We start from the raw sequence: 26566 nt of genomic DNA, 5'->3' as shown, positions 1-26566 counted from the left end.
CTGTACGGAGCGGCAGAGGAAGATACTAAGGCGAAACTCAATGTTTCCGCAATTAACAGACCAGCCTAAATGCAGGCCTCTTCAAACGCAGGTCCCAAAAGTGTACTATTACCGCAAACCGACAAACCGCGTATGCTTTCCGCATTGTCCACCGGGCTGCTAGTTGCGCCTGTTGCGTATGTGCACCTCATCAGACGGTCATTAATCCCTCCCAGTCCAGATTTATATAGTTTATCTGTTATTATAGTGCCGAACTGTTTCCTGTAGAGCAGTGAAATATCTAACACCTGGTGTTCAGTTGTTAGACTGCCTGCATGCACGCTGCCTCTTCTTTGTATCCCTTGTTCTTCCCTTGAGATTAAATGTGGGTCCAGTCGACGACTATCCTCTTTTTTTAAGCCTGTGTTAACGGCGTGGACGCCTTCATTGAACTGGGGGAACGGCCGGCACCCCTCAGTTGTACGGACACTTCACAGCTGGTGCTTCCGTTGGTTAGACATTTCTCAGACAAATACTGGTGCACGTTCTGGGCTCCTAGCAATGCCTAGCCCCCCAAGGGAGCGTCAGAGTCCCTCTCGCTCCAGGGGGTCTCACGCGGGCTCGTGCAGGGGAGACCCTGGGGGCCCCATCTGCTGGTCCTCGCCCTCGCCTTCGTCTACCACGGATGGTTCCCGCCGTGGAATCAGTCCTGCAGGAGCTAATGCAGCTCAGCCTGCTACTCAGGGAGCCACCTCAGGTATGCATAGGTTCCCTGCTGACATGGGGGGCCCAAGGGCGGATTCCAGGGGCCCAGCGAGGGGGCCCCAGGGGGGTTTCCCTGCAGAGTCCTACTCCTACGAGGAGCCAACCCGTGCAACCACTCCCCAGGCCAGTGTCAAAGAAGACATGACAAGTACCCTCAACCTCAGGGGACCTCGAAGGGGCAGCCAGGGGCAAGCGGTTTTCTCGCAAGTTGCTGCTGACCGCGAGGTATATGTCCACCTGACCGACGCAGAGTCAGGCAGCAGCGCAGATGAAGGGGAAAGCACCTCCCCGGGGTCGCGCTTTAGGGGGTCTCCGCGAGGTTATCAAGGGAGGCCTCGTTGGGGGCGGGGCCTTGAAGGCTGGAGGTCCCGTTTGGAAAGAATTGCATGGTGGCTGAGTGTGTACTTTAACCTAGTACGCCGGCGGCTTGCTTTGGGCCTGAGGTTTCTGCTTTTCTGGATTAAGACTAACGAAAGGCAGCTGAAGGTACTCCTCTACACCGCAGGGCTTCTGGTTTCCTCCACTGGGAACACCATAGCCTTCAAGTGAGGCTTTGGCACTGAGTCCTGAGCCCCTAGAGGCCATCTCAAAGCTTTCAGTCATAGGGCATAAACTCCACGCTGCAAGGCTGAAACTAATTGCATCAGTTCCGTGCGTTTATGTTTCTGGAAAGCCCGCTGTGCCACCGGGAACCCTAGTTTTACGGTTTAGGGTTAAGGGTTTGGACTTTACGACTTAGTGGATCTGCAGGCGCATGCTTGACAAGATGCCGAATTATTCGGGATTTTTGAACCAGCTCACAAACTTCGTCTTCATCCCGGTGTTTGCCGCCTTCTGCCTCTACCAATACTCAGTCGGGAAGCTGTCGCAGGCAAGGGCTGGGGGTGTAGAATTTGGGGTGTAAGGCCTAAGGGTGAGAGCTGCACATTAGCAGCAAATTTATACTCTAGGGTCTGAGACCTAGAGCTGAGGGCTAAGTGACTGTGCTCAGGAGGTGTTAAGCTTTCCCAAAAAGAATTTCGCCCTGATGGGGTGTCTCGACGGGGTTTGTGGCATTATGTCGGTCGTAGGAGGCGTCCACACTTCAGGTGATTTGGGTGCAAGCGCACAGGGCTTAGCATTTGAGATTCGGGGTTTTGTGCTTTGATTGCTATTCAAAGAAGCTTGGGGCTCCCCTAGAACTAGGGAGCCCCGGAACTGCCCCACTTCTATGTTTTAGCCCCAGAGCTCGGACCCCAAAATACGCAAAAATAACTATTGTATTTGCTCCGGACTTATGGGGCTCAGGGTTTGAAGCTTAAAGCCTGTGCTTTGCTTCCTTTCTGAGACCTTTAACAGGGACGGCGCAGGTGGTTTTGTCTCAGTTGGGTATTCCAGTGATGCTTATCCTCTGCCGCTTCATGCTGGGCAAGAAGTGCGTCTTCCAGCATTGAGGGTTTAGGATTTAGAGATGGTATTTCAGGGTCATCATGCACGCTTTCTCGTTTAGGGCTTAAAGCGTCACGCGCTGGAGCTGTATGGACTCCCTGCTGGCTTGTGGTTTGCATTTAAATGCAATTATTGGCAGATTCAAGGGGTAGAATTCAGGAGCTTGGGTGGATGTGCAGGTACAACGCTATCCAGCACTTGGGGGCGGCGGTGATTATATTTGGTGTCCTAGTTGTTGAGAGTCCCGGGTTGTTGCACCCAAGCAAAGAGGACAGCAGCAATATTCCTTTTTTCAACCTTTTATTTTTATTGTCTATTCTTGTAAGCTCTTAGCGCCACCCACTTACTCCTTGCACGAACACTTCTCCTTCTCTGTTTTCGTTTCTCTGCTCACTAATGGGCGTGCGGGGACTCAACTCTGCTGGACTCATGCTAATAAGTGGCGCATACAGCCCCATGGGTAGGCGGGCGTTCCATGTGCTCTCAAGAATGGACACACATGCCTAATGCATTTTTGTAGGCACTTGCGCGTTAGGGTGACAGATGGAACAGCGGAGAATGCACAGGTTTGCGCGCTTCGAGGTAAATTTTTGAAGTTGCTGTGACGTGTGGGGTGTACGCACAGCCCAGCAGTCTGTCATACGTGGTGAAGGAGATAGCTTTCCGGGGCGTCCAAATGAATACTTCATTTCTGCAGTTCTGGGTGGCCCTCTTTCAATTTTTTGTCGGGTTTGTCCTCTTGCCGCTCACATCTCTTCCACTTCTCGGAAAGGGTACATGGTGCAGCTGAAGGCCCTAAAGCTTTAACAGCCAACACTAAAAATGGGTTGGCCTCCAACCCTAGAAATGGCTTAAAAACAACACTTGCAGATCCTGCCTCACGAATAGCTACCCTTTCTACTGCTTCAGCCCGTTTATACTGAAAGGTTTTGCACTTATATCCCAGTCAATGTGCTCCCTTCCTTGTCCATGTGCTCCATCTTTGTGTGTCTTCTTGGATCGTAGAAGGTGTTCCATTGGGGGAATTGTGGGACCGCTTGCTGGATGGTGGCAAATGCCTGATTGGAACGGACACTATTGTGCCACCTGTAAGGCCTTCTTGAGTTATTTCTGTTCCTGCGTGTGTCTGCACCTCTCCTGTAATGCTCAACTTCTTTGCTTGTGTTTATGCGTTTGCCTAACTTGATCCCTTCATAGTGCCTCTGATTAAGTCTCTGCCTATGGCTCCGCTTGTGCCTTCGTCCTTGCCCGTTAATATTCATCTTTCTTGCATGGCACTCCTTGACTTGCCATCTTGTCGATGTGTCTCTGCTTCTCTGATTTACGCGGGTAGCCAGAGATACGTTAGTATTTTTTCTTTGACTCCGAGATGAGATATTTGAGGACTGCTGCACTTCTCTTTACGCGCTTTTGCTGCACTTCTCTTTACGCGCTTTTGTCTGGCGTTTTCGTTGTATCTTTACACGACTTCCTGTTTGTCTTCCACCACAGCATTCGCTCCCTAGGCTTTCTGTGATTTCTCTGCACAGGATTGTGGCTTCCTCACAGGAGTTCCCTGTGATTCTTGCCAGGGGGCATGGGTAGGTATACCCTAGAACTGCCAGTGACCCTTTTAACCTAGAAGCTGCGAAGTGGACCTGGACTATTCCCACAGCTGCGTCGTTGTATGTTCAAGGTCTGGGCGTGTCTGCGGTGCTCAGATTGAAGTTTTCATTTATGTCTTGTTCAACTTAATATACAATGTCTGCTCGATGCTTGTAAGTCAAGGTTGACGGCCTGGAATTCAGGATGAAGCCTTTAAAGGTAGCCGCTAGCTCTGCTTCGTCTTCCTGTTGCCATTTATCCGGAAGTCCGGGGCTTATATCTTACAAAGGTGCCTCAAGGGATTCTGGTTTAGGGTGTTTTCGCAGGTTTTGAAACACTGTGGAGCCACAGTATTGTTCCTCGTGATGACTGTTCGCCTTCCGTTGACTTCAATGGCCTTCTACTCTCCGCTGATTGTGGTAAGCTACCTCGAGGTATGGTTTCGGGCCTAGGGTTAGGGTTTAGGGCTTTAGGACCAGGCATTAAGGAGGCACCATGCACTCTAGAGCCGTGACAGCGGAGAAAGCACCAGCTGCGGTTGCTGCTGCAAACTGTTTAGGATGGAAAGGTTAGTGTTGTACTTACTTGCGAAAGCACACTTTTCAAATGCTGAATATTGGTGTGAATGCTCTTCGGATGCTTGTGCAGGGTGACAGCGCGGTTCCGGCAAAGGCCACGGACTTCTTTGGTCTGGTGAATGCTATGGACAAACAGGACGAGCCAAACACTTTAGCAGCCGACTCCATTATTTTTTGAGAATTGCCTACGTGTTTGCTCTCTGTTTCGAATTCATTGCGTGTCAATGTTGTCCTTTTTGCCTGTATTTCTTTGCATTGGCGCTTTGCTGTTCGACCCTCACTCCGGTTATTTTCTGGGTGCATCCTTTTCGAGCTTTTACTCATTGATCGGTTTTTTCTACCCGCCTCTGACCCCTCCCATTCTTGCTTGTTTTCCTGTTTTTATTCTTTGGCACACCTCTCTTGCTTTTCGTCTTGCGTTCTTGTGTCTTTTGGATTCAGCTGATTTTGCTTGTGGGCCTTCTGGCATTCCGTTTGGGCGGACACAAAGCAGCGTAAGTGTAAACAAGCAGCGTGGGCCCCCTAGACCCTAAGCCTGGCGCCTAGGCGATACATTTACGCCTGGAAGTTTGTGGGCAAGACCTAAGACACTTCCTAGTCTGATTTGGTCTCGAACGCACACAGGCCCAGCCTCATCAGGGCTTAGGCTACCCACCGTGATACTTGTGGTCGAGGGTTTCTTCGCAGGAGAGATGGCGAAGAGGGCGAAGATGAGGAAGGGGAAGGCAGCTTGGATCAAGACATTACAGCAACTGCAGAGGTTCGAAGCCCTATGACATAATGTTTTAAACTAAGTGGAAGTTGTGCGCTGCCAGCAGGTAGAAAGTAGCCGCCCTTAGAGCTCAATAGCTTCTCCCGTTCACCGACCTGCGCCCTTCACAGCTAGGGTTTACTATTAGCTGCTTAGGGAATGTGGACCAGTGTTTGGACTTTTGGCTTATTCAGGTTGCACATGTGCACATCAAGGTTCTCGCCAGCGACCCAAGCATTCGAAATGACGGATACTTTCAGTAAACTCGAAGCCTTAACTCCAAGCGTATTTGAAAACGGCCCTCTCTACTGATCCTCATGAGAGGGAGTCTTCTGAAGCGTAATGCCCTGAGTAATATGGCTCTCAAAGCTGCTGTTCACTGCCTCTGCAGCTGTTCATTGTGTCCGGCTTGTGCAGCTACTTCTCTGATGAGGAAAGCCCCCCTCCTAGGGGGAGCCGCCGGAGACGAAGTACTCCTTGAGAGCTTAGGGCAGAGGTTTTTAGAGCTTACATTTCAGAGCTTGGGAATGAAGGGTGTATTCCCGGCTTGAGTTGCTCCGGGCTGAAGTGGTTCAGGCTTGCGGTGTTGTGAATGTTCTTCTTGTGTGCTTCGCAGCGCATAGGGGGGAGTACGTGCCCCCGAGTCTCCAGGACCATGCGCCCAACTAAGGAGGCTTTCAGCGTATGTGGGGTTACCGAAGATGCCGACAGCTTTGCAGAAGACTGGGGATGTTACGTTTAGCGGTCTTCTGACCTGTTTGCAGCACGTGCAGAATCCGCATACAGAGGCTGCGAGGCATATCAGGTAGATTCCACTCTGAAGAGGGAGCGTTGTCCTCGAAGTATAGTTCCGCATGCCATGGCCCATAATGGCAAATTAGGGACTCTTGGTGAGCCAAAGGGCCGTCGAGTTGTGGGACCTTGCTAGGTCCCCAAAGGGAAAGTATGGAACACTCAGGGAAATGGGGCAACTAAGGGATATCCGTGAGGCCTTCGACAAGAAGACCTCACGTACACTGCGCTTGAGGGAAAACTCTGATGTGCAACTTAGCGCCCACTCGCGGCAATTCGGGGGGGCCCTATTGCGGCCCCCTGCGTGTCAGCTTTTCGTCTATATGACTTTCGTATAAATTAGTAGTCGTACACAGACAAAGCGCACACAAAACAGGCAGCTCTAGTGCCCCTTATTGTCTCTGAAATGCCCTGACTTAAGGGGAGCCCTAGTGCTCCCCTCACTGCGTAGCACTGTAAAATGCAGACGAATTGGGGGATCTCTGGAGCTGCGGCACCAAGGACAGGGTGGGGCTCTGTCAATGGGCTGAAGGGACCGGGCCCAAGGGAGCCCCGTGAGTGATGGAAGGTTCCAAAGCCTAGAGAGAGGGTTCTAAATCAACATAGCAACCCCCACTTGTTTAGAACTGACACTGCTGAGCAGGTCACCGTCTGAACGAAGGCACCGGGTTGCCGTCGTTCAGATGGTGACCGTCATCGTAAACACATGGAGATACATGTTACTAAAAATGGTGAAGGGGCCGGCTTTGCACCTAAAGAGGCCCTGACTGGGCTTCAGGGGCTTATAGGGTCTGAGGGCCCCTGGCATCTGACAAATAAATTCAGAGGGCCCCCATGAACTCCTCCAGTGCGTCCTCTGCTGAATCTCTTGTCTGCGGCCACAAAGGGACAACGCCATGCATAACCACCCAGCGCATGCAAACTACGCATTTGCGAGATCAGCCCCACTACTTAGGGTGCAGAGGGAACCCATTTAACTATTGAGTGAAGCCAGTGCCCGGCGGGATATCGAAATGCCCCTGGATGCCCAAGGGTCTGACTGCACTTCCTCACCCGTGCGTGCAGAGCAGCTATCGCATGGACGATTGTCAGGAAAGTTGGCCGCCGGTGTCCATTTCGCTGGCAGCACTTGTCGATTAAGGTCTTCACGCAAAACCACAAAAGATGTATCCACGGTCACTGCAAATGGAAGAGTACGGAAGCCATATCAAGGACAGCTACAGGGTACCAGCGAAGGCTGCGGGAACTGCAGCAGCAGCCGCAGTTTCAGTAGCAACAGGGTGAGTGCCTACCTTTAACTGATAAGGGATGTAGTCATAAGGATTCCCCAGGGGCTCTTTCCAGAACTCCACGCAGCCCTGAAAACACAAGAAACAAACGGGTATGCAGTGCAATACACAAGCTTACAAGCAGCAAACAAACAGCTAGCAAACTGCCGACACTGAATTAGTTGCGCATATGTCTATGCGCTGAGTTCTTGCCCCTGGAAGTGTCAGCATTTCAACTGAGGCTTTTCAGGCACAGCTGCAGCCTCCGCTTATTTTGATCTACGCCCCACTAGGAGCCCAAGTTAGATATGCTTCACCGGGGGTCTCCTACTCACCACGATCTGCGCTGAAGACAGCTCGGCAAAGGGCTGTAGACCCGTCAGCTGCAAGGACACGACCCCAAAAGCATAAGTCTTAAAGCCCTACGGCTTTCCCCTAAACCCTCGAATCAACAGTGCTGCACAGCTGTACGTTTCTAATGAGGTCGACTAATGGGCTGTAGGGAGCAGGGTGCAAAGTTACGATTTGCCAAAAAACCACTCCAAAGGAGTAGACGTCTATGTACTTCTTCTCGTCCGGCTCACTCAAGCCCAAACACACCTGAATAAAGAGCCCCAAAATCAGTAGCACTAGACATGAAATATTCACTTTACAATCGGGCTGCTGCTATACATGCACGCTATCAAGTGCCCCAGCAGCAGCAGTGGTAGCAGCAGCAAAGCCTCACCGCAGGAGGACTCCACGGTAACTGCAGCATCCTCTCATACCAACTGAATTGGCGCAGGGCGGCTGAGATGGCGCGGGCGGCAGAGATCTGCTGTTGGAGATCCTCCTGTCGCTGCTGTTGCAGCTTTTGCTGTTGTTGCTGCTGATCCTGCTGCAAAGAGATTCCCTCAGCCCTATTATCTAAGGCACACACACAGTCAGAAACGTGTGTGTAGTTTTCCATGGAGCCTCTGTGAGGAAGAGGCCTCTCGTGACCTCTCAAACCTCTTTGAGATATGGGCCACTGTACCTTGGGCCCCACAGGGAGGCACCGGATTTGAGAAAATCACAAAAGAGGCAAAGCTGCACTCAACAAACCTGCTGGGCAATTGGGGCCTTCGTCCGAGCCACGGCGTCTGTATGGAGCTGCTTCGGCCGAGAGGCCCTGCTGGGTGGGACCCTGACTGGCGCCTGCAGGGCCCATTAAGGGCCCCTCGAGCGCCTGCTGGATGCAACTACGCACATTCTGCGCCAACAGGGACTCTATTTCCGCTATTCCTAGAGGGCACCGCAGAGAGGCACAGATAACAAACACAAACTAATGGTGCAGAAGCGAAAGCAACAGCCCACTTGACACAGGCAGCCTCAATTGCCAAACGCAGGCTCAAACACAAGTGCGTATAACCCAAAGCCTACAGAGGTGCCCTGTGGCCTAAAGGGTCTGACCCATGCAAAGAACGGAGGCTTCTCTGCTTTCCGTTTCTTTTGTGTCCTACGCTGCCCTTACCAAATCCCGCAAGCTTCGGGGCAAGGGCCCCATCAAGCAACACCTTCGAAGGACTGAGCTGCAAATGGTACACCTGAGCAGCCCACACACACAGGTCTTGCTGCTTGCAGAATGCATTCAGCTTCGGCCCTTACAGTTCTGCTCATGGAGACCTGAGCGCTGCAGGCCCCTGCTCTCTACGGCCAGGGTGCTCGATGCCTTCCCACAGAGCAACAGGTAAACGGGCTTTTTGTGCTTCTACAGGGCCTCTAAGACTTCTTGGGGTTTCCTTGTTACCTGCTGTCTCTGGAGATAGGCGCAGCCCAAAGCGATGCCCCGAGCAAGATTCAAGGCGTCCAGCAAGTGCGGCAGACACGGGCCCCTCGTTGGACTGTGGAGGCCTCCAGCACCTTTCCGATGGTCTGTGTGACCCACACATGGGGCCCTGAGGCCCGCCACTGCGAAGGGTACTCCGCACATCTTAGCGAGAGCCCCCAAAGGAATGCCTGCAGGGGCACTCTGACTACTTGAGTGCCCCTGAATACCCCCCATATCCTGACTGCCCCCCAATTCTTCCCACGAGGGGCCTCTTGAGAGAGCCCTACTACGCGATGAAGAGGGGAGACCGGAGGGAGCACGAGGCCCCTCTCGGTAGTTCAGCTCGCCACTGCCTTTATGCGCGCATTGGGGGGAGCCCACTGAAGCGCTGTCTTGAGATACACCAGCAGAGTGCCTTGCCCTATGAAGATCTCTCTTAGGGGCTGATTTGTAGCCTCCCCCAGCATGCGCTCCCTCGCGAGGAGACCCCTCCACGGCGCCCCCTCTAGGAGAACTCCAAGAGACTGTGGGGCTCTTATCAGTGTACTGGGGGCCCTCAAGGGCCCCTGCGAGTACCAGTGGAACGACGCAGCATGCAGGAGGCAGAAGGAAAGGGTCTTCTTCATTCTGAGAAGGTCCCAGCACCGGGACTCCACTAGGGCCCCCGTTGGGGGCCCTGCTATGGCGCTTTTGACCCCACTCGTCATGCTTCCAACGGCGCTCGGTGGAGGTCCCCACTGCGTCTTGAGAGCTGCCGCTCTCCACAGGAGCGCTGGCTGCCGTGGCGCAGCCAGCTGACTGGCCTGAGCTTTCTGGGGCCCCTGGGGCCAAACAGTGGAGCTGTTCAACTGAGCCGCAGCGAGAAGAGCAGTCTCCGCTGTTAGGGCTGCCAGAGGCCTCACAGTGGGGGAACCCCGAAGCGGGGACCTCCCTATGTGAAAGGGAGAAGGCCCCCAAGGGGTGCCTGGGGGGTAGGCCTAGATGAGGGGCCCCAGGAGACAGGTGGGCTCCTAAAGGACCCTTTGAGAGATACTCCATTACGAGGCAAACGTGGAAAGAGTGGGACAGCGAAACGCCCAAAAGCATTACGAGATGCGGATGCCGCAGCTGCTGCAGCTGCAGCAGGTGCTGCAACAGCAAGTCTGTGTTGTTACATTGCACCTCTACCAGCTTCTCCCTCAGCTTTCCAGCAGCATCCCCCGACAGGTGGCTCGGCGAACCCATCGACGCCCTAGAGCTTCGAGTTTCCCCTTCAAGCAAAGGAAAAGTGAGGGGGCCTTCGTTCCACGGCGGTCCCGCGGCAGCTGCTGCAGCTGCTGCCGCAGCAGCAGCGGCAGCAGCAGCTGGCACTGCAGCACTCGTAGGCATGTGGTAGAAGAAGTGCTGCTTCCTGAACACCTTAATTGCCACTTCCTTCCCCAGCCAAAACCCATAAAAGACGCTCGTGCGGCGGCCCCCCAAACACCTGACGAAGTGCAGCTGCTCAAACGGGATCAGGGACCCCAAGTTTGGGGTCCCCTTGTCAATGCTGCAGCGGGAAGCTCCAATAGAGGGCCCCTCAGGAGGCGTTGTAGGGTACGAGAAACCTCGAGGGGCCCCCGGTAAGCCATCAGTCTCTGAGAAGACAGACGTTGACGTCCGTGTGGCTGCGCCACAACCAGGGGCCCCCAGGAGACTCGGCCCTTGGTACGGAGAAGGGGCATGGGCCCCTATTAGAGGGGGGGCCCCTGGAGAACCCCTCAAAGAGTAAGCTGTCTGAGAATCCACAGAAGGGCTGCTCGGGGAAGAACTCAAGAACAGCCGATGCACACGACGACGGCGAGAGGCCTGGAGTCTGCGCCACAAACCCTAAATGAGGCCCAACCCTAAGCCCTGTCTCCACAAGGGAAGCTCTGAGGGTCTTACCTAACGCAAAAATTGCCCAAAATCAGCTACAAAGTGTGGGGCTTTAGTTTACCTGAGGAGCTTGACGAACATAAGAACTCTGTTCCTGCCCCCGAATGTTGCCATTCCAAACTCTCTCTTCAGCCTGGCGGCGTTCAGAGAGAGAAAGCTTTCCCCTGCAAAATGGGTCCAAAAATAAGCACAAGCCATGCATGCCACCCAACAGCACGTGTGGGGAGTCGATGGCGCCTAGGGTTTAGGGTTTAGGGTTTGCTGCTAACCTCCCACCCGCCGTGCTAGAAGCGCCTCAATAAAACCTTCCGGCAGTTTTTGACTGCGCAGTTCGCTTGAAGCCAGGCGAAGCCAACGAGCCAACTCAGAAGGGGTCCAGTGGACCGCTGCAGCACCAGCAGCAACAGGAGCAGGAACAGCAGCAGCAGCAGGCAGGACGGCAAGGTGATGCCAATAATGCAGCAACAAGCTTCACAGTAAATTCCAAACCCTGATTCCCAAATCCTGAGGCTGCTACCACACAGTAACTGCAACAAGGGACGCACAGCGAGCCCATTTGCTTGAACTATCGTCCCTAAAGCCTGAATTTTGAATGTCAAATCCTACTTATTTAGCCCTGATACCTCAAAAGCGACTTTTAGGCTCTAAGTTCTAGTTAATCCAAAGACAGCAGCATCTACAGTTGCTGCATTCGCGGCAGCAGCAGCAGCGTCAATTGGCAGCAGCAACGCCAGCAGCAGCAGCGTCAATTGGCAGCAGAAACGGCAGCAGCAGGAGCAGTGCATTGATGCCTGCCTTCTGCCTCTTCTGGCCATGTCTGCTCGGCCGCATCTCCGCCTGCAAGCAACGGCATCAAACGCTAGGAATGAACTTCCAAACCCTAAACTCTGAACCCTAAACCCTCAACCCTAGATCCTAAACGTCAAACATAGAAAGCTGGGGGAACGGAAAAGTTTCCCCTCAAAGCTGCCTGAGTTTGAGTGGCGCCTTACGTTCCAAGCACGACCGATCAGAAGCAGCAGCAGCAGCAGCAGCAGCAGATCTGCTGTGCCGTGCTGTGCCGTTCGCTGCGTCGCTGCGGCCGCTGCTGAGGCTTCCCCGGCCCCCCGTGCTGCAGGATCCTTGGGGGGCCCCCTGGGCCGTCTCGTCCTGCACCGGCGAGGCAAGAGGTCCCACAGCATCGTGGGCGCTGCAGGCTGTGGGGCCCGGGGCAGCCACGGGGCTGCGGGCCTCACTGAGGAGTCCGGGGCCCCTCACGAGGACTCTGCGGCCCAAAGACCATTCTGAATAGACCAGAAGGCGTTCAGGCAGCAGCAGGGAGCGGCACGGGCCGTGCAAGAAACACTCATGCCATGTGCCTGTGCGCAGCGGCACAGGTTAGCATGGGCCCTATTTCTGAAAACCACAAAATATGCAGCTGCTCGCTTTATTCCCTTTCCTGAGGTTTTCAGATATTAAGGGTTTAGTGGCCTTCATGCGGCCTTGAGAGCAGCCAAGAAAGCGGGAGAAAAAAGGTCTCAAGTGGCCCCAGCAAATCCAAGTTTTCTTGCCTAGGGCCCCGCTCCTCACTAACTGTTGGGAAAAAAGGCTTCTGTGCATTAAAGCATTTCAAGTGGGTTAAAATGCAGCACTGAGGCCCCGCTAATGCGAGTAGAGGGTTTAGGTGACAAATAAGGGCCCCAGAATGCGATCTAGGCAAGAAAAGAGTGGGGCATTCTTCACCTTGGTGAATGGCGAGGCCACCCCCGCTGCGGAGCTCCACGAAGACGCCCGGGCCCTCGCGGCGCCCCTTGTTGAAGGTTCCCGAGAAACAGTGGCCATCCCTAAAGCAGCAGACTTGAGTTGTAGCGCTTCTCCCTGTGTTCTAGGCACTGGGGGCAACACTTTGCTGCAGTTTGCAGGCTGCCCCACGTTCCTAGTTCTTTTTCTGTTATTTTCTTTATGGGGAGAAGCTGAAAAGCTCTAACTAGCTTGTTTACAGAGTTCAAAGTGCACTTCTTACTTGAGTAGAAGAATGCCTCGACCGGATGGAACGCCAGAAGGATCAATGGGCCTGAAACGCAGTTTTGAGACTTAAACGCCAAAATCTTGTTGCACGAATTCAAGTCCACACACACCAGGGGGAGATCACAAACGAATAGCTGCAGGCTGGGGCTTCGGTTTAGTGCTAGCGTCTAGGGTTGCAGCCAGTGCGGAAGGCGCCGCCCACCCTTTGTACCGATCGCCAGTGCTCAGGAGCAGTGTTCCCCTGGGGAAGGCGGCTGCGACACACGCAGCAGAAGAAACGGTTTGGAGTTAGGGGCTTGTGATTTCGCATGTAGTGTCTGAGATTGCGGGTCTAGCGCCGCTCACCTTCTACACGAGGCCGGACATTGGAAGAGCCCATATTTAGGGTTTGGGTTGAATAATTAAATTCCCCTCATGGCGTCACCAAACAGACGCGAGGGTTTACGGGCTACGCCAAGAGCTCTGGATTTAGAGCGGCCGCGGTGACCCAGTGTTAGTCGAGCGGTTCTGCGGCGGCGCAGCAAAAGTGCTTCCTTTAGCTCTCTCTACAAACCCTGTTATTTGGGTTTTATAATTTATACTCTAAGATTTGACGATAAGATCAGGAACACTGTATGTGGGGTGGGCAGCTAAGGGTTTGCAGAACGTGCTTCGTTGTTCAACGAGTGTTGCTGTGGCTGCATGCGCCCGGCTGGGGCAAGCGCCGACACACTGTAAAGTTTTTCACAAAAATTTTCCGCGTGGATTGCTTTTTTTTATTCCACGCACAAGCAGCTTCAAATTTTCGGGCGTAGATGGAGGCCGTCAAAGACTATCTTACGTTAGGATTTCACACTCAACGCTGCCGTAGACACTCTGCTATTCCGCAGACTGCAGCAAAAACTTTCGCCCCAGGAGATAGGGGCTATGGTTTATGCTGTGGCCTGTGCGCTCTAGAGTCACTGGAAAGTTTCCGTATCGTGGTTTAGTGTACTGTCAGGTCAGGGTGTAAGAGCTAGTGCCCGCACACTGATGAGACTGACTCATTTCATTCTGCAAAATACGGATATTTTGCCGTTTTTTCAGACTTCACTAGCATATTCGTACGATGGAAACACGTTTCTCAGGAAGCATGGAGCCGTCTGTGCGCCCAAATGCGGACAGGGATCCCGATGCGGAGTAATAAAATTCGAGTGTACTATGTTGCAGATGTCCAGTAATACGCGTTATAAATAGCTACCAGAAAAACTACTCTTTCGAATGGGGCGCATTAATTCCAGAACAGAATGTATCCAACGGTTATCCAAGCCAGCATTTATAAATGTATATAACAGTTCGCACTAAAGCCAACTAGGTACCGTTCGAGAGCAACACCAGTTTAGCAGCTGCCGATAACTGGGGATTCGCTCATTTGTTGTTGTTTCAGTTATGCGTCTGCGACTTACCTTAGAGAAATCTTTAAGCAGGCATTAGTTACAGAACAGAAATCATTAATTCGCACTGTCAATCGTTTATTCGAGCCAACATTAAAATATAAATATGCACTATCAAACGTTTGTTCGAGCCAGAAATTATGCGTCCGCAACTAGTGGATAAAACTGAAGAAGGTAGAGTCGCATAAATTGCAGAACAGAATGTATTGAATCGCACTATCCAACGTTTATTCGAGCCAGCATTTTTATAATTCGCACTACCCAACACCTAATCAAGCCAGCAATTATGCGTCTGCGACTAACCTTGTCGATGAAACTAATGAAGCTCTAGTAAACACATTAGTTCCAGAACGGAATGTATTAATTCTCATCATCCTACGTTTATTCGAGCCAGCAATTACGCGTCTGCGACTAGCCTTAGCGATGAAACTCCTCGGCGAATCCGTATTTGTTTCTGTGTGCTTGTCCTGGCAAAAGCCAAGTAGGTACCGTCGCGAGCAACACCAGTTTAGCAGCTGCTGTTAACATATAGCAAAAGCCGATACGCCTTATATATAGAAAAGGCTACTTATAAAAAGCTAGACAGGTCTGTGCGGACAAAACGCAGGCAATAGCCTAAACAAAACTAGGCTGTGGTTGCTTCACAAAAAAGCCAAGTCCCATAGTGGGGGCTTGGAGCCGCTTTCTCTGCCCAGAAAGCCTTCTGCCTGTTTCCCTACACCGCACAGAGTTGTGTGTGTGGGAGGCGTTGACAAAATATGCAAACTGATGATTGCAGTGGGTCGCCACCAGTGTGCCAAGTGCATACAGACTGACACCAATGGAGGCAACGAAGAGCCTTCAGCCTGAAAGCTGCTTCAAAAGGTTTTCCGCGGGAAACCGCTAAAGAGCGGCGCTGTAAGAAGGCCGCGTCTTCAGAGAGACATCCAGTCTGGAGTCTCTGCGGCTGCAACTACTATTGCCTAGTCCCTCACTCGCTGTGCTTCGCCAGCGCTACTGCCGTGGCAGTGCATTTAGCCTTGCTTGCCCTGCGAGTAGCTGCTCGGCTGGAGCATGAGCCGCTGCAGAAGGTTGTTGTTCTGCGAGCTCTTGCTCGGGGCGGCCTGTACGACTCCAGAGTACTTTGCGGGGGCGCGAACAACGTATGCGGGCGCGGCCTTCTGGGGCGCGGCGCGGACGTAAGTGGGGGCTGCAGAGAATTTCTGGGGAGGAGGTGCCACGTATTTGGAGGGCGCTGGAGCTACGTACTTTGTGGGTACGGGTGGAGTCTTGGCGGGCACGGCGGCGACGGCGGCCTTTTGGGGCACAACATATGAGGCGTATTTGTTTTTCTTATAGTGAGCCTTCTTGTACTTGTAGTACTTGCCTTTGCCCTTGGCCTTTTTGCACTTATAGCCGTGGCACAGCTCTCTCTTCTCAGCGCCCTCCTCGTCCTCGTCTTCCTCGTCATCAACTTGGCTGTCCATGACGCCTTCTTCCATTTCTTCCTCAGCGCCAAGGCCTTCCATCTCTGGAGAGTAGGCGGCCTCATGGCCCTCCTCAGCCTCGGCTTCGAAGCCAGTCGGCTCTTCAATCTGCTCGCTAGTCACGGCAGAGTAGTACTCAACTGGGGCCTCCATTTCCATGCTTGAGGCTGCGCAGAGGGCCACGGCCCCTGCCACAGCGACGCTTGAAACGAGGACCTTCATCTTGGAAAGAGAGTATAAACAAAATTAGTTGAAGACGAAAAGAGGCAACTGCAAGAAGAAATATATTTGTGCCTCTTTAATATCATGCCAGATGCCTCCGCGCGAACAGCAGCAGCTCACCAAGTAGGCGGGGGGGAAGAGCCTCGGGCAAGCCACAGCCATCGAAACAGCTACGCTTTTTCTGCTCTGACCAGCGCAATCTCAGTGAAAATTTCTCATTGTCAGGTTTTTAATTAGGAATTATTCATTTTAATGCATTGGGAATGAACAAAAACTGGAATTTTAGCCAACACACAGGGAATAGTGACAACGACTCGACGTCGGCAGAACCGTCATTCCGAACCATTCACCAGCTCTATGAGTGTTAGCAGGCCCTTGTCTGCAGCTTTTTCTCAACGTAATTGCTTTTTATAGTTACAATTTGACATTTCACTAAAGCAAAAGGTAGAACACTCGAAAATGGAGCCCCCAGGCACCACTACAGCCTTTGCATGGGCTCAACACCAGGTCACTCCACTGCCTACAGCTTGCACTGCAGCAAACCGCCGGCTCTGCTGCTGCCGAGTGCCTCTTTCTTCAGCAGATCTGCTTCTTGGCCACTTTTAATACGGTTATAAGGTTTTGTTTTAGTTAACAGCTTCTCTCCGCTCTCGAAATCAAACGCACAAAGCGCTGGCTGCGTTTGCTCGAGCTTCTCGTCGGTGGTGCTTGCCTACCGCCCGCTGTTGTTGCCGCCACCTCCGCTACTGTTTGCCGTAAAATGGAGCTAATTTTTCGTTTACTTTTTGCTGATGAGAATGAGCTGCCGCTGGAAGGGTACACGGGGCCCCAGGACATGTACCTCGAGAACGAAACCCACATCCTGGACAGCTGCACGTACCTAGCGAGAGAGACCCCTTTCTTCACGTCTTGGAGTTGCTCTGGGCTCATCACCAAGAAGGGAGACGACCCTGACAGATGGCTGTGGGTCGTCTACTACACCGTCCCAAAAAATCCACCCCCTGGCCTCCCGATACCTAAAAACGAACTGCCACCTAGCCGTGTGGTCCACCTTGAGATCCCCAAGGACATTGAGGGATCCAAGAGCGTTATCAGGAAGGCTCTCGAGGTGCTCGCGCGGAGGCATGCAGCCACCTTGTCTCGCGACTAAACAAGCCGCGCCATTAGCCTGTGCTTTCCTTCACGCGGTAGCTCCTTCTACGCCTACTGCTGTGTGTCCGTTCAGACTGCCCACTCATAACCACACTGTGTAAATAAAGCAGCAGCTGCAACGGCTGCTGCTTGGCCTCCCTAAACTACAGTGGGGCTTGGCTCAGGCCGCCCTACCCGTACCAGCAGATACCCTTTCGCACTGCACTCAGGTGCTTCCCTACAGTCAACTCATTTGTGTTATGTTCCTAATTTGCTCGTAGCTGTTCTGAGTTGTGAACATGGGAAACTGACACTTGGCATTAAAAGTTGGTTCCCACAAAGCACTTCGGGCCTCCAGTTAGTTAAGCTTTAAGCGGCCCCTTCTACAGCTTCGGTAGCCTCCACAACATTTGTTACTGTCTCTACCTTCGCTCCGCTGGCTGCAGTGGCCGCCACGCGGCCTCAGTCTTCAGGCGGCGCTGCAGCAGCAGCAGCAGCCTGCTGCTGCTGCAATTTACCCTTTGAGCTGCTGCTTTCGCCGCAGCTTCTCAGCAGCAGCAGCAGCAGCGGCCTTCAACGGCCCGCAGCACGTTCAGGACTTCTCCACGTGGAGCTTCAGCAGGAACTGGGAGCCATCAGAAGGGGCCCAGGGCCTCACAATGTCATATCTCAGCGAGTAGGTGCCCGCCTCGCCCGCCCGGATCACACTTAGAAACGGGACGGGGGCCCCCACGAGGCCCATGCCGCCTCCGCTTGAGGGGGCTGCAGCCACGAACGCCCCCACACAAACACAAAATCCACAGAGTTCTAATTATTATCTTATTTTTAGTAGCACTTCCAATCTGAGTCCTTCAGCCCGGGCCTCTGCACAAGGCCACTGCAGCTTTTAGCTAGAAAAACTGGGGCTCTAGACCCTTCAAGAAGGCCTGAGGCTCCCGCCTCGGGCAAAAGCCACGGGCCAGCGGCCACAAGCCAAATTACAAGGCATCAGGAGCAAAGGGAAACTCAAAAATTCAAAATGAGTCCTAAAAAGGTAAAAAGAAGGGCACAGAAGCGGGCTTACCGGTGAAAGGCGTGGGAAGCTGTACCTGCAGACCCTCGGGGATGGGGGGCCCCTGTTCTATGAGCTGCTTGACGTCTTCGGCCGAGCTGGGGGAAGCCTGGGAAAGCTCGGAGAGGCCCACAGCCCCACTCTGGGCACTCACCAACACTGGCCTGTAGCCCCCAACGCTCTGAAGCCGCACCACCACAGTGGACCCCACGGGCACGCGGATCTCAGCAGTGTCTGCGGACTCCGCGCCTCCCACGTGCGAGAACTCCACCACCTGCAGCGCCCACAAACGCGCCACACGGGCCAGCAGCCTGAGGGGGCCCCGCGGAGCCACCCGCGCAGCTGCGCCGCACCAGCGGTCAGGACCACTGGTCACCTCACGGGAACCAGCGCCCACACGCAGCCACTGCAGTGGCACTAGCGGCAGACACTGGCAACCGCTGCATGCGGCTGCAACTCAGAAAGTCGATGAAGTGCCACTCGCGACTGCCAGGGGCCGCAGACAAGGACAGAAGCTAACACAAAACGAGGTAGCACACTATGGGGAGAAAGAGCCACAGAAGCTGCGGGCCGGGAGCGCCCCCAACCTGCTGGCGGCTGCAGGGCCCCCGAGAGGGGCCCCAGCAGCAGAGGACAAGCGGCAGAAAGCAGCAAGGCTGAGCAGCAGCAACACAGTACCTGAGTTGCATTATCCAAATGCTGCTGCAGCTCCTCGGGGGAGGACCCTGCTGCTGCTGCGCCGGGCATCGTGAAGCAACAAACAAGACCGACTGCGAATAGGAACCCCAGGACGCGGCCAGAAAGCTGCATTTTGTGTCTGCTGGTCCAAAAGTTTCTCAATAATTCAAGTAAACAGTCAATTAGCCAACAGCCGTCAGCAGAAGAAGAAGAACGACACCCAGCAGGCCGGGAGGCAGCAGGCGGACGGGCGCCTCAAGCTAACAAGCAAGGTCAGGCAGCGGCCCCACGCAGACAACGGGCTAAAAGAGTGTCTCTATTTGAGTTAATTGAGTTTGTACGAGCGACCGAAAAGCGAATTCCACTTATTGAAAAGATATAGAAACAAAGGCGCTGGCCGACGGCTCTAAAAGCACACGAACAGAAGGGCGCGGTGGGCCGCAGCCCTTCCCGCGCTGTTGTTGCCTTCTCTGTCTTTGGTGCCACTGCAGGGCCAAGTTTAGTTAATTTTCCTAGTATTTACAACAACTCGAGCATTTAATGGCCTTGTTGGCGGAAAATCCACACTAAAAAGCTCCTATTTCTTCTAAAGGAGCTCCCCGGCGCGCCCCGACGCGGTGTGTGTACTGAACAGGTGACCGACCGGTCGAGGGCGCCACCTGGAGTGCAGCAGCTGCATGCACTGCTGCTTTTTTCCGGCCTCCACAGGCTTCCACTAGAAAACATGTTTAATTTTGAAACGAAATCGGTTTTTCTGACCTCGTTGAAGGCCTTTTTCGAGCCCAGGAGAGGGGCTTGAGCGTCGGCCTCTGCAAAGACTGCCGGCGCCGCGTCACCCCTTGGGACCACGCGTGTCTGGGTGTCTGTACACCTGAATCCCCTATGCAGATCTCACCTTCCTCAGTGCCATTCGGGGCCCCCAGCTGACCCGCGGAGCTGCGCAGCGCCGCTGCTCGCCTGCAGTTTCGGCGCGCACGTGGGCGCTGCTCGCTGCTGCTGTTGCTGTTGCTGCTGCTGCTGCTGCTCAGCCCAGCCTTCGCCTGCTGCAGTGGCCGCCGGCAGCTGCGCTGCCCCCCACGCCTCCCCCAATGAAAGCCTCGCGCGGCGCTGCACTCCTCGCCGCTGCGCCTCCCCATGTGGTCCCTCTTCGGCTACAGTGACCCCCCTGCAGAGGAAGCAGCAAGCGAGGCCGAGGCCCCCGCAGAGGCCCCCGATGAGGCTTCCCCGCCCCCCGCGGCCAGCTCGGGCGGGGGCATTTGGAGTTGGTTTGGGTACTCCGACACCCCTGCTGAAGAAGAGCCCGCCAGTCCAGTAAGCCCGCCTGCTGCTGCTGCTGCTGCACTTGCTGCTGCTGCTGCTAGGTGTCCTTGCAGCTCTCACTCAAGTGGAGTGCGCCGCAACTAAGTTAGAGCTGCTGCTGAGTCTCTTTTGCTGGGGCCCACAAAGGACAAGAGGGGCATGCATGCACTGCAGCGCAGCTGCAGTGGGCAGCCGTTTGCCTGTCTCGCTGCTGCACAGGAGGGGCCCCTGCTGCTGCTGCTGCTGGCTGCTGCTGCTGCTGCTGCTTCTTCAGAGCGCCAAATGTGTTCATCAGAGCTGTGGCTGTGGCTGTGACTTGGAGTGTATAGGGAGCTCAAGGAGATGCAGAAGCTGCTGCAGCAGAAGCGAAGGGAACTGCCGCAGCTCCTGAAACAAAGAAAAAGAAGAAAAAGAAAGACAGCGAGGAAGATGCGGGCAGCAGCAGCAGCAGCAGCAGCAGCAGCAAGGCGGCTGGCGAGGGGGACTTGAAGGGCCACGGGGAGAAAAAGAGCAAGAAGAAGCACTCTGCAGCTGCTGATGCTGCAGCAGATGGGAAAGCAGCAGAAAAGAAACAAGGAGAATCTTCAGAAGGAGACAGTGCAAAAGAAAAAGGAAGCAAAAAGAAAGCCAAAGACAGCAGCGCCGCGAGCCCGTCCCCCCGCCCTGCTGCTGCTGCAGCGCAGCAGCAGCAGCAGCAGCAGCAGCAGCAGCCACTGAAGATCAGCGCCACCGACGTGGCCGCGACGGTGCAGCGGCTGGCGGAACTGGAGAAGCAGAAGGAGAAGAAGCAGCAGGAAAAGAAGACAAAGGAGAAGGAAAAGAAGCAAAAGGAAGCAGCAAAAGAAGCAGAAAAGGAAAGAAGAAAGAAAGAAAGAGAAGAAAGACTTGCTGCTCTGGCGCAGCAAGTTGAAGAGTCGCAGCGGCAAATCGACAAAGTCTTGGAAGCAGCAAAACAGCAGCAGCAAGAGCGCCGCCGCGAGAAGGAGAGGAAGCAAAAAGAAAAAGAAAAAAAAAGAGAAGAAGACACTGGCAGCAGCTCCGAGGCCCCGCAGCCAGAGACCCCGCAGTCCGGCACCGACACGCAAGAGCAGCAGCAGCAGCAGCAGCAGCAGCAGCAGCAGCAGCAGCAGCAGCAGCAGGAGAAGCTCAGGCGGCAGCAGCAGAGAGAGGAGAGGGAGCGCCGCAGGCGCGAAGTGCAGCAGCAGCTGCAGAAGCTGATTGAAGAAAAAGAAAAAGAACTCCAAGACACCGCCAGATCGCTGAGACAGGCCGTGGAGGACCAGCAGCAAAGAGCTGCTGAGATCATGCGCATGCAGCAGCAGGTTCTTGCTGCTGCTCCTGCCTCCCCCACGCCGGCTGCTGCCCCTCCCGTGTCTGCAGCTGCTGCAGCAGCTGCTCCTCCGCCACCGTCCCCGCAGCAGGAGCAGCAGCAGCAGCTGCTGCTGCAGCAGCTGCAGCAGCAGCAGCAGCTGCTGCTGCAGCAGCAGCAGCAACTGCAGCAGCTGCAGCAGCAGCAGCAGCTACTGCTGCAGCAGCAACAGCAGCAGCAGCAGCGGCAAGCTGAGGCCCCCAAGGGGGCCCTCAGTGTTCCTTCCCCAGCCCTTCTGTCCCCCCCGCCTAAAAAAGCTGCTGCCCCTCCAAAGCCGGAGCCTCTGGAGCAGCAAAAAGAGGACTCTGTCCCTTCTCCCCCCAAGCTGGTTTACCCCAGTAAGCGCCAGCTGCTGCTGCTGCTGCTGCTGCTCGGGGCCTTTTGTGGCACTCTGCTGCGTCTGCTTTTGCTTCTTCTTGCTGCTTTCTGTCTTCCTGCAGACAGTGGGCAGCTCTGGGCGTCTGCTGCCTGTCTCTGCCGCTTACTTGGCTCTGCTGCTGCTACTCCTGCTGCTGCTCCTGTTGCTGCTGCTGCTGCTGCTGCTGCCCACTGTTCGTATTGACACAGAGAGGGGCAAGGGCCTCGCACTTGGTCTCTGCTGCTACAGCTGCAGCAGCCTGCAGCAGTTGAAGAGGGCCCCCTTCCTTTTGCTGCTGCACTTCGCTTGCAGAGCTGGCGAAGACTGATGAGCAGCTCGGGAAGGAGGTGCGGTGGGGGCCCCACCACTTCATCTTTCGGGGGGCCCCCTTTGTGGCCTACGAGGAAATCGGGCGGCTGTCGGACGAAAGCGAGGCCCTGAGGGATAAGACTTTGCAGCTGGAGTTGGAGTTGAAGAAAGAGGCGGAGGAGCACCAGACGCTGATTCGGAAAATGGCGGAGTTGCAGCAGAAGAAGCTGCAGGAGGCGTCGGGAATGGCCATCAAATTCGGCAGGGGCATCGCCAAGATCGAGGGGTAATTGCATTTTATTTCGAATTCAACTATTATGTTCAACTATTCTTCCGTGACTGCTGCATGCATGCAATTAACCCGCAAACTCCTGAGCTGAGAAAGCCCCGAACTGCTCTTCAGCGCCGCGCGGGCGCGCGGTGTATGCGCAGCTCCGTGCTGCACACTTTCCAGTGTACAGACAGCTGGCGCTGGCCAGCGCGGAGTTTGCTGCTGTGTAGGCACTGCGCTGCGCATGCATTTATTTGTTTGTGCTTTTCGCAGCATTGTGTGTCGCTGGCGGCTGCGGCAGCTGGGTACTTCTTTGATGCTGCTGCTGGCCGCGTGCGGGCGCACAAAGATGGAGGAGGAGCTCGCCAAGACTCGCCAAGAAGCCTCGCAAAAGGCCGGCCTCTTGAATTCAAAAAACAAAGAAAAGGCTGCGCGGCTGATGCTGTTCTTGCTCTCCAGCATTTGCCGCAGAAGACTCTCAGAGGCCCTCGCCCGCCTCATGGTCTTCACTTCCAGTGGCTCAGACACAGAGGGGCTTTTGTTTCCGGGAATCATCGAGGATTGTGAGACAAAGCCCCCACCGCAGCTGCCACCTACAGCCAAAGACTGCGCCCTGCTTTCGCTGCTTTTGCTGCTGCTTTTGCTGCTTTGGCTGCTGCTGCTTTGGCTGCTGCTTCTTTGGCTGCTGCTTCTTTGGCTGTTTTTCTTTTTGCTGTTGCTGCTTCGGCTGCTGCTGCTTTGGCTGTTGCTGCTCCGGCTGGTGCTGCTGCTGCTGTTTGTGGTGGTGCTGCTGCTTGTGGCGCTGCTGCAGTTTGTGCTGCTGCTGCTGCGGCGGCCTTTGCTGCTGCGTGTGTTGCGGCTTCAGTGTCTGACCAACGAACTCGCGTGGCCCTCGCGGCCATTGCCCAGGCCAAGCAAGACGCAGCTGTGGTGCGGAATATTGTGGGGGTGGAGGCTGCGCGTCTGGAGGCTGAGAGGACTTACTTGAGTCGCTGGCGAAGCCAGCTTGTGCAGATAACAGAGGAAATAGACAAGGAGGCTGTCCAGACAATACTGGAGGTAAGTTGCAGAGAAGAGGTGCAGCTCTCGGGGCTTTTTAGCCCCATTTAGGAGGGCTGTCGAGCTTCTGGAGGCCCTCAGAGGGGCCCCATTTGTCTTGTGTCTTTTAGCTGAAAAGTAGAAACCCTCTGCAACGGGCAGGGCTTTTAGTTGGGCTGTTTGTGCTGCTGCAGGAGGTGGCTAAGGGCGCCACAGCCCGCAAGGCAAAGCCAAAGCCGAAGCCTGCTCCCTTTGTGAGGGTGAACTCCGAACCCAAGTAGCTAGGCTTAGAGGGCCTCACTGCATGCAGTTTCGGTTTCGGGGCCCTGGGCGAAAAGCCCAGCAATTAGACATGCCGGGAGGCTGGCGCTGAGACTCTTGCTCCGGCTTCTCGGGCTGCTCTTGTTCTTGCTGCTGCTTTTGCTAATGCTTTTGGTGCAGCAGCACATTTGCAGTTTCGATGGCTTTTGCTGCATCTTGGTGCACGTGCGTTGCCGCTCAGCAGCAGCAACAGTAGTCGAAGCAGCTACAATAGATGTTTTGTTTTCCGCTCGGTCATTTGTCATTCCGGGTGTTCGGTCGAACCCGTGACACACAAAACTACTTTGAAGTGGTTTTTAAGAATTTTTAAAACATTAGGAGTTTTGCTGTGTTGTGTTCGTCGCGGGTGGCAAGTTTTGAACATACAGCTTCCGCTTAGAAGCACATTTGAAGCGATCATGGGGGCTTGGGCTGATTCCGTTTTCGACAAGGCTGTACCCACGATCAACAGAACTGCAACAATTTCTAAGAAACTGTGCGGGAGCCATTTATGTTAGTTTTCTGCGCTTGCATCCCGTCTGACGGGAGGCAGCATGCGGTGAAGATTTGCTTTTTTTGCTGCCGCCATTAGACGTTTTGCATTTTTGGTTCAAGGCATCTGCCTTCGAGCAGAAGGCCGTTTGTCTGGAACAACCTGGATTTTCAAAAGCCCTTCCGAGGCTCAACATCCATTTCATTTCATCTTTTGTAATCTCCATGCGGTACAGCAACTGAGCAACTGAGATCTTGTTAGCCGGTGGCTGGCAGGCAGCAACCGCATTGTGGCACCTTAAGAATGCAGCAGGAAAAAGATTTGGAGATATGAAAAAGTGCAAATAGAGGCTTATAGTGTGCAAATAGAAGCTTATGGAAGTTCACTGTGATACCAGTGAGCAGCGAAACTGAACGGCACCTCTTCAAGAAAAGCTCCGCTGACAGGCGCTGCTGCACTCTGCCACAGAACGCGGCTGCTGTGCATTTGCAGCAGCACCAGCCAGTCTTTGTGGAAACAGCAACGGCACCAAAGAGATGCGCCAATATACTGCTGCTCTTCTAGTGCATTTTTTGAGGAAGGGATCGTTATTTTCGATGCAGAAAACAGTTCGATCAGTGAAGCCAAAGTGATAGCATGCACAGGCCAGCGGGGCATAAGCCCCGCCAAGCAAACAAATTTTGGCGTATTGCGGTAAGAATATGAACGGCTGTAGAAGCAGCCAGTTTGCAAATGCAATGGTAGTGAGGGGGAGCATCCTGGGGCCAGTGCGTGCTTTTTTTAGGAAGGCAGCAACCTGCTGCAAGTGAACCTCTGATGGCCAACGAAGTTAATTTATAATTGCAGTTTTCTGCATGAAGAACGAGAGGGCATCGATTCTGCAGCAACAACGAGGGGAGAAAGACTGCTGACAAAACTGCTCAATCGTTGCAAAAGTTGCTGCTTAGCCTGTGAATAGGAAATTAGAACATAACTCGAATTGGCTGAACTGAGGACTGCCTCTCTTGGGCCTCTTTGAACCTGCATGTCTTCTTTCGCTAGAGCAGACGGACTCTTATAACTGCAGATAACAGTCTATGGCGCTCCCCTGCAACGAAGTCCTGACGGTTTTGCTGTGCTGCTGCAGCGTGAGCCACAGGCTGTGGCAGCGCAGCAGCGCGAAACCCAAACTTCCAGCTCAAGGATATTATCGTCTGGTGAAACCTTCTGCTAGGACGACGCGAAGTTGGCAAAAAAGCTCGAAAATAAGCCTTTCAGACAGAGCCAGTGTGCCGCTTCTGGCTGAAGAGCTGTTTCGTGAATGCAATTTTTCGTTTGCTGTACAGAGTGCTCAGAAGAGGCGAAGCGTCGGCAGCTCTGCAGAAGTCGCCACACAGCTAGAGCTGCGCCACATCTGCCTAGCGCAGGTCTTTGCCTACTGATTAGAAGGCAGTAAGTGGCGTCTGCGCTATATTTGGCCTCTTAAGTTTCAAGTCTTTGCAAGAGCCAAAATGCTGAATCTCTGAGACCCGCAAATGAGTTGTGTACCCAGCTCCGCCACGAATGCAGTGCCCCGTTAAGGCCACCAAGGCGAAAGAGGGGCTCTGCGCATGCTTGAATGCATGCAAAGCAAACAAGGCCCATTTCTGTGGAAGCTGCTGCTCGCAGAAGCCCAGAAGCTGCACTTCACAGCTTCTGCTGCTTCTGCTTACCCCCATGGAGAGGCGCAGCTGCTGTGCTCGAGCTCTTTGCTGCTGCACTGACTTGAATTGCTGCTTGCAGTCAAGTTCAGCTCTGGGCAGCGCCAGAGAGGCTTCTGCGTAACCCAGCAAAAGCTGAACAGATCAGACACACGAGCTGCCCGATGGATTCTAATTCTTTTAGAAAGAGGAAAAATGAGAAACAGCTGAGTCGCTAGGGTGTGTGTTTCGCGTGGAGTGGCAAATGACCCACGTAGGTGTATGGCTCGTTTGTTCGTTTTGATTTGTCTTTGCACGATTCATCTTATTTCGGCGAAAGTTTCGAAGTGATTATCACTGAGAAAAGCCTAATGCCATTGGGCGCTAAAAAAGGGAGCCAGGAAACCAGGAAAGTTCAATACTCGCAGAAGGAGTCCTTCTTGAAGGCGCAAAGCGCTTTAAAGAAAGGCTGGGATTTGCAAATTAGACTGGGATTTGCAAATTAGACTTGAGGCCTCCGAGCTGTGGGGCAAATTGAATTAGAATTGCCCCAAATGGACCAAAAATGCCTCTCTTTACCCATCACGCCCGCAGCAGGCCAAAGCTAGACTGCAGCTTGTTGCAAACTGCCCCCAGTAGCTCCCAGCTTCCCCAGCTGCATGGCTAGCTGCAGG

At 54.0% G+C, this 26566-nt stretch overlaps 6 protein-coding genes across 6 annotated transcripts in view; 3 read left to right on the top strand and 3 right to left on the bottom strand.

Moving 5' to 3' along the window:
- Window positions 1-540: 540 nt before the first annotated feature.
- ENH_00020470 (Drug/Metabolite Transporter (DMT) Superfamily putat, related) lies at window positions 541-5348 on the top strand (the record flags this gene model as incomplete). Its single annotated transcript, XM_013584449.1, has 14 exons — window positions 541-1289; window positions 1495-1630; window positions 1736-1832; window positions 2083-2158; window positions 2352-2493; window positions 2798-2945; window positions 3178-3260; window positions 3702-3752; window positions 3873-3929; window positions 4083-4175; window positions 4405-4449; window positions 4776-4828; window positions 5022-5094; window positions 5280-5348. 14 exons carry the CDS (start codon window positions 541-543, stop codon window positions 5346-5348), a joined length of 1872 nt encoding a protein of 623 aa, XP_013439903.1.
- A 1350-nt stretch (window positions 5349-6698) lies between these two features.
- On the bottom strand, window positions 6699-13216 carry ENH_00020460 (SAM domain-containing protein, related; the record flags this gene model as incomplete). Its single annotated transcript, XM_013584448.1, has 16 exons — window positions 6699-6749; window positions 6931-7020; window positions 7170-7235; window positions 7481-7528; window positions 7668-7745; window positions 7873-8051; window positions 8229-8408; window positions 8638-8710; window positions 8914-10768; window positions 10892-10994; window positions 11100-11216; window positions 11823-12188; window positions 12553-12653; window positions 12833-12883; window positions 13040-13091; window positions 13183-13216. The coding sequence occupies 16 exons, from the start codon at window positions 13214-13216 to the stop codon at window positions 6699-6701; spliced, it is 3444 nt and encodes a 1147-aa protein (XP_013439902.1).
- Window positions 13217-15262: 2046 nt separating this feature from the next.
- Window positions 15263-15937, bottom strand: ENH_00020450 (hypothetical protein, conserved; the record flags this gene model as incomplete). Its single annotated transcript, XM_013584447.1, has 1 exon — window positions 15263-15937. The coding sequence occupies one exon, from the start codon at window positions 15935-15937 to the stop codon at window positions 15263-15265; it is 675 nt and encodes a 224-aa protein (XP_013439901.1).
- A 760-nt stretch (window positions 15938-16697) lies between these two features.
- On the top strand, window positions 16698-17087 carry ENH_00020440 (hypothetical protein, conserved; the record flags this gene model as incomplete). Its single annotated transcript, XM_013584446.1, has 1 exon — window positions 16698-17087. One exon carries the CDS (start codon window positions 16698-16700, stop codon window positions 17085-17087), a length of 390 nt encoding a protein of 129 aa, XP_013439900.1.
- A 573-nt stretch (window positions 17088-17660) lies between these two features.
- ENH_00020430 (hypothetical protein, conserved) lies at window positions 17661-18929 on the bottom strand (the record flags this gene model as incomplete). Its single annotated transcript, XM_013584445.1, has 3 exons — window positions 17661-17830; window positions 18132-18393; window positions 18798-18929. The coding sequence occupies 3 exons, from the start codon at window positions 18927-18929 to the stop codon at window positions 17661-17663; spliced, it is 564 nt and encodes a 187-aa protein (XP_013439899.1).
- A 956-nt stretch (window positions 18930-19885) lies between these two features.
- Window positions 19886-26566, top strand: part of ENH_00020420 (hypothetical protein, conserved) — a gene marked incomplete at both ends in the record, with an annotated part of 30937 nt that continues 24256 nt past the window's right edge. The window contains one exon of the mRNA XM_013584444.1: window positions 19886-19936. Coding sequence (XP_013439898.1) covers window positions 19886-19936 — 51 coding nt within the window. The remainder of the gene's footprint in view (window positions 19937-26566) is intronic.

This window comes from Eimeria necatrix, genomic scaffold (assembly GCF_000499385.1).
Source record: "Eimeria necatrix Houghton genomic scaffold, Enh_scaff16, whole genome shotgun sequence".
In the NCBI taxonomy this organism is placed as follows: domain Eukaryota; phylum Apicomplexa; class Conoidasida; order Eucoccidiorida; family Eimeriidae; genus Eimeria; species Eimeria necatrix.
Note: the sequence above shows the minus strand (reverse complement) of the source record. Positions and strands in the feature narration are given on the sequence as shown.